The 11,690-nt window shown below is 49.3% G+C and overlaps 1 protein-coding gene across 1 annotated transcript in view; it reads right to left on the reverse strand.

Annotated features, from left to right (window-relative positions):
- Positions 1–11,690, reverse strand: part of KIF5B (kinesin family member 5B) — a 46,849-nt gene extending 35,159 nt beyond the window's left edge. Inside the window, exons 1-8 of the mRNA XM_066584710.1 lie at positions 11,686–11,690; positions 8,969–9,038; positions 8,080–8,167; positions 7,082–7,155; positions 6,909–7,013; positions 5,536–5,584; positions 4,148–4,203; positions 3,985–4,072 (exon numbers count right to left, since the gene is read on the reverse strand). Coding sequence (XP_066440807.1) covers positions 3,985–4,072; positions 4,148–4,203; positions 5,536–5,584; positions 6,909–7,013; positions 7,082–7,155; positions 8,080–8,167; positions 8,969–9,038; positions 11,686–11,690 — 535 coding nt within the window. The remainder of the gene's footprint in view (positions 1–3,984; positions 4,073–4,147; positions 4,204–5,535; positions 5,585–6,908; positions 7,014–7,081; positions 7,156–8,079; positions 8,168–8,968; positions 9,039–11,685) is intronic.

An 11,690-nucleotide genomic window follows, 5' to 3' on the forward strand; every position in this document is an offset into this window, starting at 1 on the left:
GATGACAGTGATCATGTCCCTGGTGACATCCCTCTGCTCTTGGCTACACATGGCAGCCAGGAGCAGAGCAATTTTGAATTTCCCGGGGCTCGAGCCCCTCTGTGCACGCGCCCGATGTCAATCATCGGGCGCGCATGCGCAGACGGGGATTTCGGGTCCCTGGACATCGGGACATCGCAGAGGACCGGGGGTGAGTATCTTCACCTCCCCTCATGGATCCGATCCATGAGGGGAGGTGAAACTTTACTTTTGTTTTACTTTTTAAACTTTTTCGCGATCACCGCTATCGCAATGGATAGCGGTGATCGCGGGCCCGGGGACCGCTCACAGTGGTCCCCGGTAACACCTCCTGGTTCCCGGCTACCTTCAGGAGCCGGGAGCCAGGAGATTTTAAATTTGCCGGGGACACCCGGGCTTCTGCGCGTGCGCGTGCCGTCATCGTCAGGCGCGCATGCGCAGAAGGCCGCCGGCGGGTCCGGGAGGACCAGATCTCCGGGGGACACCGCCGACAAGCCGTGTGAGTATTTTCAGCTGCCGTGATGGATCCGATCCATCATAGCAGCTGAATATCTAACTTTTTACGCACTTTTCTTTGCTTTTTTGCGATCGGCGCTATCCATTGCATAGCGCCGATCGCAATGCCGGGGGGGACTGCCCGCATCCTGGGATGACAGCTCCATGCTGTCGGCTACCTGCGGGCACCGACAGCATGGAGCTGTCACGTCCTCAGGCCAGTGGGCATCAATCCAAAGAGGATGCATAAAACTACGTCCTCTAGGATTAAGGCCCACTTTCTGAGGACGTAGTTTCCCGATGGGGCCGTCGTTAAGGGGTTAAGGGCAGAAGTGCAGAATGATATCCCATTGCTTTCAATGCAGCAGTGGCAATCCCATTGAAAGCAATGGGATATCATTCTGCGACAGAAGTCCGTGGAATTCTCCCTGTTTTCAATGGGGCTAGCTCTGCTGCCGCTGGCCCCATTGAAAACACTGGTGATATGCCGGTTCTATTTCGGCGTCTTTCTTGCGCTGCAAGAGTTTTCCTGTGCTCTCGCAGGGCAAGAAAGAAAATATCGCCAGTGGGTGTCCACCCTAAACATTACAAATTGATGCAGGAAGAATATTGGAAAGTTGCATCAACTATAATTCGACCTCGAAGATTAACAGTCAAGGCTGGAATATCCCTTTGAGGGCTGTAATTCTCATCTGTGTACGTCAGTACGGCTATTCAGATTGATGGTCCCTTATTAATATAATGTCCTATTCCTCAGATGACCGTCCCCATGTGGAGGGATATTCACCTGCACTCCAGCTTCCACAGATCTTTGCTCAGTAAAGCCCCATTTACACTGATAGTTTGAGTGACAGTTTTGAGCGATCGTCTTTGCATAACTTTATAGTAGCTAATTCGCTAGTATAGAGCTATGCAGGCAGAGCGGGACAGCTGCGGCTGCTAATAGAATACAGCTACTTTGCATATGCAAACAGCTGTAGTGTTCTGTGCTTACAGCCTGTGCCCCGCTGTGAATTCACAGCAGGACACAGGCACAGAGAATCTTATCAGTGCAGCTGGCTGATAACAGCAAGCTAGAATTCAGGGATCAGCGACTTGTGCACAAAAACTACATGATGTCCCTGCATTTAGACAGAACGAGAAATCGCTCAAAAAAGATTTTTAGGGATTCTCGTTGTGTCTAAAAGGGAGTTAAGGAATTGGGCTTCTTCCTTTTTACGCACGCGACAGAGGTAAGAAAAAAAGGACACAATGAGATACAGATGATGCGTATTTCGAATAAGTGGGGGAGAGTCAAACACTGATAAGCCCCACTCAAATGGGTACAGCCTGAGGTGACATCTGCACTCAAAGGCAAACACAATTCTGGGATGTATTAAGAGAAGCATAGAGTCTAGATCACGTGAGGTCATTAAAGGGGTTGTCCCGCGCCGAAACGGGTTTTTGTTTAACCCCCCCCCCCCCCCCCGTTTGGCGCGAGACAACCCCGATGCAGGGGTTAAAAAAACAACCCGCACAGCGCTTACCTGAATCCCGGCGGTCCGGCGTCTTCATACTTACCTGCTGAAGATGGCCGCCGGGATCCTCTGTCTCCATGGACCGCAGGGCTTCTGTGCGGTCCATTGCCGATTCCAGCCTCCTGATTGGCTGGAATCGGCACGTGACGGGGCGGAGCTACACGAGCGGCCCCATAGAAGACTGCAGAAGACCCGGACTGCGCAAGCGCGGCTAATTTGGCCATCGGAGGGCGAAAATTAGTCGGCTCCATGGGAACGAGGACGCCAGCAACGGAGCAGGTAAGTATAAAACTTTTTATAACTTCTGTATGGCTCATAATTAATGCACAATGTACATTACAAAGTGCATTATTATGGCCATACAGAAGTGTATAGACCCACTTGCTGCCGCGGGACAACCCCTTTAACCCCCTCTACTCTTCCTTAGTCAGACCTCATCTGGAATACTGGGTCCAGTTCTGGGCAACCCACTTTAAAAAAAAAAAAAAGACAGACAAACTGGAGCAAGTTCAGAGAAGTTACCAAGATGGTGAGCGGTCTGCAAATCATGGCCTATGAGGAACGGTTAAAGGATCTGGGAATGTTTAGCTTGCAGAAGAGAAGGCTGAGAGGAGACTTAAAGGGGTTGTCCCGCGGCAGCAAGTGGGTCTATACACTTCTGTATGGCCATATTAATGCACTTTGTAATGTACATTGTGCATTAATTATGAGCCATACAGAAGTTATAAGAAGTTTTTCACTTACCTGCTCCGTTGCTAGCGTCCTCGTTTCCATGGAGCCGACTAATTTTCGCCGTCTAATGGCCAAATTAGCCGCGCTTGCGCAGTCCGGGTCTTCTTATCTCAATGGGGCTTCGTGTAGCTCCGCCCCGTCACGTGCCGTGCCGATTCCAGCCAATCAGGAGGCTGGAATCGGCAATGGACCGCACAGAAGCCATGCGGTCCACCGAGGGAGAAGATGCCGGCGGCCATCTTCAGCCAGTAAGTAAGAAGTCACCGGAGCGCGGGGATTCAGGTAAGCGCTGTGCGGATTTTTCTTTAGGTCCCTGCATCGGGGTTGTCTCGCGCCGGACGGGGGGGGGGGTATGAAAAAAAAACAAAACCCGTTTCGGCGCGGGACAACCCCTTTAATAGCGGTCTACAAATATCTGTAGGGCTGTCACAGTGCAGAGGGATCAGCCCTATTCTCATCTGCACAAGGAAAGACTAGACGCAATGGGATGAAACTGAAAGGGAGGAGACACAGATTAGATATTAGACAGTGAGGGTGATCAATGAGTGGAACAGGTTGCCATGGGAGGTGGGGAGTTCTCCTTCAATGGAAGTGTTCAAACAAAGGCTGGACAGACATCTGTCTGGGATGATTTAGTGATCCTGCACTGAGCAGGGGGTTGGAGCTGATGACCTCGGAGGTCCCCATGACCTTTGAGGCTCTACCATTCTAGGATTCTATGACCAATTTTAGCATGTACTCTGCTTTTGCTCATTGTACAACTAATGATGTCCAGCATAGTGGATTTGTTTATGGTGCTCTTATGAAGATGCTCCAGCTTAAACCAATAAGCACTTCATATCCATAAATGATACTTCAAGGAGGCCATTATTCTGAGGTTAACCCATTGTAGTCCATTTATGAGATTAAAGGGGTTGTCCTGTGCCAAAACGGTTTTTTTTTTCAAAGCGCATATCCAGGCGGAACTCCATTCACTTCTGTCGTAGCTGGAGATAGACATCCTTGGCAATTTCTCTCCACAGAAGTGAATAGAACAGCGGTTGAGCATGTGATCCCACATGGGGCATTCCGGTTCAGTGGTCTCGGTCAGACCCCCAACAATCAGACACTTATCGCCTATCCTATGGATGAGGGAATGTTGTCTTTAAAGCTACAGGGGCCTTTTAAGAAGAGTGGAGCCGCTGAGGTTACATTACATCTGACTCTAGTACAAATGACTTACTCGTCACCGCTACGTGTCTATTCGCTTTTCCTTCATCGATAGTATCCATAACTTCTTCGGGGCTACATACAAAACGCTCAGTACATCCCTTCAGAGAGGAAAGCAAGAGTTACAAGAATGCAACGACAACCCATAAGAAAAAACTAACAGCCGCAACACCCACCTTGACGTACGGCACGCGGTTCTTGTCTTCATGGACAGAAAGATTGATTTTTGACACTGAAATACATAAGAAAGCATCAGCTGTAAAAGGAGGACGTGGCGGCTGTTCCAGGAGGCAGATCTGCTGAAAGGAAGCATCTCTGACCGTTTTAGAGCAGCTTAGTACTGCAGACCAAGAAACATGGCGACTACAGATCAACATGCAAAACAAGCCCTCGTACCGCCATGTGGACGGAAAAAAACTAAAATTATGGATTTGGAGTGGGGGGATGAAATCTCCCCCCGGAAATAGCAGCATCCTGCGATCCAAAATAGGCTGCCTCACTAAGGGATTAACCCCTTCCTGCTATAGGACGTACAGTTACATCCTGCGGGGGTTGGGGCATGTATGAAGAGAGATCGAGGCGCGACCTCTTCATACAGCGTGGGTGCCAGCTGTTTATTACAGCTGACACCCGGCGGCAATAGCTGCAGTCAGCCACGCAGCTGATCAGCGCTATTAACCCTTTAAATGCCGCTGTCAATTCCCCGTGAGATCGCAGGGAGCCATGTGGGTGTCATTGCAGCTGGGTGCATTCTGAAAGGCCCCAGGGCTGTGTTAGCAGACTGCCTATCAAGCCGTCCATGTGGGGTGGCTTGATAGAATGCCTGCCCGATCACAGTATGGTGTAATGCTATGGCATTACATCATACTGCAGGAGCGATCAAAGCATCGCAAGTTGTCCTCTGTGGGGACTGGGGGAAAAAAAAAAAACAAACAAGGAAATATCAGAATAAAGTTTTTCTTTAATTAAATATTTAGTCAAAGTGTAACAAAAGGTCCAAAAGCCCCCCTTTTTGCCATATTTACAATAAAAAGAATCTAACAAAAATACATATTTGGTATCGCTGTGTTCCTAATCCCCCGCCCCCTTAAAACTAGCTTAAAGTGCTGGAACAGACATAACTGGCCTCCTGCAGCAAGCTGACATTGCCAACACCTGGGACATGCGACTGCTGCAGCCAGGCAGTAGCGCATTATGGCAGGTAATCCGTCCCACTGCCTGGACATCACACTGCAGCCAGCGGCGCACCAGTCGCTCGGGGGATCTGGCGAGTAGGTCTTCATAGGACGCCAACATTGATGCTCTGACTATAGAAGCAGCTCCCATTCTGTCCCATTTGTGGGTGAAATCTATTGTTTTCTTACAGCACCAACAACTCAATCTATTGGGGATCGTTACAACGGCTCAAAAACGCAACTAACACCCTTTAGGTCTGAGGTGGTCCAACCTGGAGGGGCTGGGTAATTGAAGAGGGATGGATGAAGCTTCATTATATCCTGAACGAGACATCTCATAAGACCACATCTGAGACAGGTTAACAGACGGGACCACAGCCACTACTTACCATCCAGCAAGTCTCTTATCTTGTCCAAATAGATTTCGAAATAAGACACCTGAAACACAACGAAGAAACGCTTCAGATTCTACGAGGGCACAAAACACAAAAAGGCTTCAACCAAAAGGAATAGAAGCCCAATAGGATGCAGCAGGTTCAGGTCGGCGGACTGCGGTCAGGCCATAATACACTTACGGGAATGCTGCCTTTGGTGGCTGTCACACGGCGGTTTTGTTGTGTACTCGCACTATTAGACATCTGGGTTTGGCCTTCAGTTCAGGTTTTGGTTTTCCTGCTCCAGTATGGGATCAAGAAAACTGAATCCCGCAGCGAACTGATCCATCCTATAAACCGATGGAAACAATCCTGGACGGACTGCATTAACCCCTGCAGTGGCAGGTTTATTACCATCATGTCACGCCTCACAAGGCAGGTTTTTTTTTAAAAAAAAAGTCAATAATGCAATTTAATCTGGCAAGTATTTGAAAGTGATCTACTACTTTGACAGTTGGTATCTTGTCTGGGATTCCATGTCAGACCTACGCTGCTCTCCGATGCAGATTAATCACATTCTGGCCATCAAGAAAATATGTTTTAATACTTTTTTGCAGCCAAGTATCGATCAGAACCGGTTATCCGTAGGGCGCTCTTTTGACTACATTTGGCCATCCTTATGCATCTTGTATTTGCGGGGTAGAAAAGCGCACTCCACCCTGCCCTGTTGTCCCAAGGGGCAAAAAAAAAAAAAATGTATGCTAGACTATCGTATCAGTTAATAGGAAGGAAAGCTGTATATTCTAATGTATACATTTACAATGCAAGGATGGAAACAGGAAAATAGCTACAATACTTCACATCCATATATGCTTAACCTCTTCATGCCCAATTAACTTCCTGGGTGGGCAGAGTTTGTATGAAGTGGGATCAGGAGCCATTCCAGCTCCATACATGGCGGGTGCCAGCTGTCTGACAGCTGACACCCACCCGCAATAACTGCAATCAGTGTTAACGCCGATTGCGGCTGTTAACACTTTAAATGCTGCTGTCAATTCTGACAGCAACATTTAAGTGTCCCAGACTGTGTTCGGGGGTCCTGTAAGCCCCTCCCACTCCATCCCAACAAGGAGGTTGCAAGGTGCCATTTGGTTGCCCCCAGTGTAGCCATGGCTGACTGCCTGTGGTTTATTTCCCAAAGAGATTAAAAAAATAAATAAAGTAGGAGAATTAAAAAAAAGTTATATATATTTGGTATCGTCGTAGCGACAGTCTAGCAATATTAACTGGAGTAACAGCAGCTCTACATTAGGCGAGGGGAGAACACTGGACCCTTCGACAGGAATGACGCAAGCGCATACAGCTTTATATGGACGCGCGCCAATTACCTTTATATGAAACTCCAAGTTCTCGTCCATGGAGTAGATGTAATTAAATATATCCTGAACGATTCGGGGAATGATCCCCATCCCATCCGTGTCATGCAGCTTCCCCTGTGAAGGAAACAAAGCTGTTAGCAGACATTCACCCACCGGCAGGGCAGCAGAGGCCATCCACTTACCTCCATGGTGTGGGTCTTTCCAGATGAGGTCTGTCCATAAGCAAATATGGTACCGTTGTATCCTTCAAGTACATCTGCAAAACAAGAAGATGCCTGAGTGTTACCGGAGAGCCGGACGCTCCTGAACTGGAGATCTTTAGACATTCTGCACAGACCGCAGCGTTTTGGTGCCATCACTATTAGGCCACATCCTGGGGCAATTACTTTGCATAAAGCAAAAAAAAAAAAAAAAAACTTGTGTCAAACGGGGCGGTTTCCTTGTACAGAGCCGTAGGGCCTCGCTCACACTAGCTCAAGTGTCAGCACCACTTCACATGTATCCACGCCGGAGACCAAGGCCTCACCTCACAGTCCTGCTGTGGATTTTGACGCAGAAGCTCACAATCTAAGTGGTAAATCTGCATGCGGCAGAGCCATGAACGACGATTAGCCCGTGTAAACGCAAGGGGGGGGGGGGGGGGGAGGAGGAATAGTGTTATAAACGAGCGACGATCAGCCCGTGTAAACAGGAGGTGTGTGTGGGTGGGTGTGGGGTCTTTCGCTTCGAACTGCCTGTTTATAGTGAATAGAGGCAGGCCGCCTTAGCGATCCCAGCCCACCCCAACCCATTTACAGGACGACTCTCACTCGGGTAGAGCACAGCAGCAATAGCTGGGCGGTGGTCCATGGGGCGGCTGGTGGTCTGTGGGACGGCCGTTGGGCGTTTATGCGCTTGACAGTCTGTAAAAGGTAACTTAAAGCTGCTGACAGCAGAGCAGGAAAGCCATTTCTTCCCCTTCACAATAGGGGTAGGTGGCCATCATATTGTCCAGGGGCAGAGGGGTGTATTGGCATATATATAGTCCTCTGCATAGCCAAATCTCTTCCAATAAAAGGTCTGGCGAAGCCCAGGGTAGGGGTTACCTAAATACCCCATAGTGTACTGCGGAGCTCTCCAATATAGCACGCACTTCTGGGCTTTCTGCGCTTTTCTTCACCTCACAATTTGACCTTCTTACCTTTAACAATCGCTCTCGCACACGTGTTGTAAACTTGTTCTTGAGACGTGTTGGACTGGAACACCCGGTCAAAGATATACGGCTTGGACTGCAAAAAGGATAAAGGAACATTAGGCAGGCCTATGCTTTTAGACGCAACGATCATAGTTCAGAAAATCAGTCAATCGAGCGCAAGTTGTTGATTATCGGGTCTAAACGCAAGCCGACGAATGAGAATCGTTCGCCATTCATTCATTTTCTGGAGGCGTAAAAATCATTGTACTCATTTAGTCCTCCTATGCGCTTATACGGGGACTCTACGATTCTCACGTAAAGGAGCCAGCGATGCCTCTGCCCGTCTAAACCAGCAGCACGATTGCGAATGAATTAGCGGTGACAATACTCGCTCAAACGAGAAAGGGCTCAACTATAAGGATGGTAACTTCAGGTATATAAAAGAGATTATGATTACCGATTAGTACATGTAGAGCCAGCGGTGTGCCCCGTGTGGCCCCCGAGCACCATGTGGCCCCAGCTACCGCGTGACCCCGTGCGGGCACCAGCCACACACTCAGACTCAGCGCTGCTCCAATCTGTTCCATGTCAGACAGAGAACATAACAGCAGCACAGTTACTAATGGGGCACCATGTGCCCCTCTCAGGGTCACTATGTACTGACAGAACACGGTCTCCTGACCCATGTGGCACTGAAGGCACAGGGGACCGATCAGCGAATTACAAAGCGTATAACGAAAAGGGACGCATCAACGGCCAATGAAAACCAATTGAGGACTGGAGTCAAAGTCTCACAGAACAATCGAGCCACCGATCTCTACAGGACGCTAGGCGCCCATGCCACCCTCATGTGTGCCTAGAACTATGCTGCCACGCACAGCTAGAGAGCACTTACATCATTAGCATCACTGGAGGGGTTGTCAATCACGCGGCCGTCTACTAAGGGGGCTGCTACAGTTAGTCCACTGCAAAACGCAGGAGGAAAAACACAGATTACAGCCGGGACTCATGAGGAGCTGCCAGAGAATTGCTACAGCGCAAGAGCACTTCTACAAGGGGCAACAACCAGGCGCTGAAGTGCCAGCGGCCGTCCCAACGATCACTCCCAAGCTTCCACACAGCAGCAAGGGTTGCTCGCTGAACAGAGGAGGATCACGCCGAAGATCTCCCGGCCACCATTCATGGAGGAGTAACTTCCTGTTTACACAGGCTGACCATCACTCGAATTTTGGAATTTTGTCCTGTATACTGTTAGAAATGTGCGAGACCACGACCGTCAAAGCTAGGCAGAGAAGTCTTAACGTTGGATGAGGTCCAGCACTGGAATGGAAAGGGTTAAAAACAGGTAGAATGGTTGAGTTGGAAGGGACCTCCGGGGTCATCGGCTACAACCCTCTGCTCAATGCAGGATTCACTAAATCATCCCAGACAGATGTCTGTCTGCCATTGAACTCCCCACCTCCCGTGACAACCTGTTCCACTCATTGATCTCCCTCACTGTCTAATATCTAATCTGCGTCTCCTCCCTTCCAGTTTCATCCCATTGCTTCTAGTCTTTCCTTATGCAGATGAGAATAGGGCTGATCCCTCCGCACGGTGACAGCCCTACAGATATTTGTAGACAGCTATTAAGTCTCCTCTCAGCCCTCTCTTCTGCAAGCTTAACATTCCCAGATCCTTTAACCGTTCCTCATAGCACATGATTTGCAGACCGCTCACCATCTTGGTAACTCTTCTCTGAACTTGCTCCAGTTTGTCTAGGTCTTTTTTGAAGTGGGGTGCCCAGAACTGGACACAGTATTCCAGATGAGGTCTGACTAAGGAAGAGTAGAGGGGGATAATAACCTCACGTGATCTAGACTCTATGCTTCTCTTAATACATCACAGAATTGTGTTTGCCTTTTTGGCTGCTGCATCACAGTGACGACTCATGTTCAGTCTATGATCTATAAGGCAGTCTCACAACGGAGTTTGTAAAAACTAATACTTTAAGGCCGCCTGCAGACGAGCGGGTCGGATCCGGCGGCGAGAATTCTCGCCGCGGGACCCGACCTGAGCGCCTGCAGAGACGAGCGCGTACTCACCGGCGCCCAGCGGCCCCGGCTCTTTCATGTGCCGGCGCATGCGCAGACCGGAGCCGGCGGCCGGGTGAGTGATCTATTGTTGTGCGGGGCTCGCAGAGCCTCACACAGATACGACATGCCTTCTGCCTCCCTCCTTCCTTACCCTACTCTCCCACCCCCCGGACAAATCCCCCCCCCCCCCCCCACTGTGTCTTTAGAGTAAGTAAGTAAAACTAAGGTCGACAGCAAAGGAAAGGTCCATATCAGAACTACAAGACGGGACGAGACTGGACACCCAGTCCTGTAACATAGACCAAGACGGAGAGGAGAGAAGGGGAAAACGCGCAACAAGGCGTCAACGCAGACCAGATGCCTTAGGATTACTGGGGGAAGCGCAACATTAATCCCCCATGATACTCTGTTTTCTGTCTCTTCTTCTCTGCTAACCCTCTGCCCACATAATAAGTCTCTGAAGCAGACCCATCTACAATAGTTTATTTCACTGCTTGTTTAGATAAGGTTGAAGTGATTTACAAATGTGACCAAGCTGTCGATGTGCAATAAAATTTATTTGAACAGAAAAATAGGACATGCCGCGGTTTGTTTGCCGCGCGACATTTCGCACGGCCAAACCGCGGCCGTCTGCATAGGAGTGCGTATTGCAATGCACTCCTATGCAGGCTTTGAGCGGCGGAAATCCCGCAGGAAATCCCGCCGCGGGATTTCCGCCCGTGTGCAGGCGGCCTTAAGAATTTTTTTTTTAAATTTGTTTTATTTTCAGAAAAAATGTGTTGCATAATACAGAATGAAGAGAAACGTTGTTAGGTACATCCTTATCCACATATACATTTTCCGTTATTATACCACTACAAATCTTGTTACAATATTTCTTGAGTTTCTTAATACTTTGACTGTTTTAAAACGCAGATCTAAAATGCTTAAGGCCTCATGTCCACGGGGAAAATCGGGCCCGCTACGGATTCTCCATGGAGAATCTGCAGCGGGTCCCTCCTGCCCCGCGGACATGAGCGCCGAAAAGGAGAATAAATGAGAATAAACTTACCTCCGATCCGCTCCGTTTCTGCTCTTCGCGGCGGCGTCATCTTCTCTCGTCGCGGCCGGATCTTCATTCTTCGGCCCGGCGGATGTGCACGATGACGTCGGTGACGTGCCCCGCGCATGCGCCGGTCCGAAGCAAAATTATCCGGCCGCGGCTGAGAGAAGATGGCGCGGCGCCGAAGAGAAGAAACGGAGCGGGTAAGTAAAATATGATTTTTGTGTCCCGCGGATCCGGACGGCTTCCATAGGCTTCAATAGAAGCCCGCGGAGCCGTCCCCGCGGGAGACCCGCATGAAAATGGAGCATGGTCCAGATTTTTTCATGCTCCATTTTTTTTTTAAATCACTTTTATTGACGATCCGCGGGTATTTATGTACCCGCGGGTGGTCAATGCATCCCTATGGGGTGCGGATCCGCATGCAGGAAATCCGCTGCGGATCCTAAATCCTATTTTCCCCGTGGACATGAGCCCTTAGAGTTTTTAACTCACCCCAT

This window comes from Eleutherodactylus coqui, chromosome 12, assembly GCF_035609145.1.
Source record: "Eleutherodactylus coqui strain aEleCoq1 chromosome 12, aEleCoq1.hap1, whole genome shotgun sequence".
In the NCBI taxonomy this organism is placed as follows: Eukaryota; Metazoa; Chordata; class Amphibia; order Anura; family Eleutherodactylidae; genus Eleutherodactylus; species Eleutherodactylus coqui.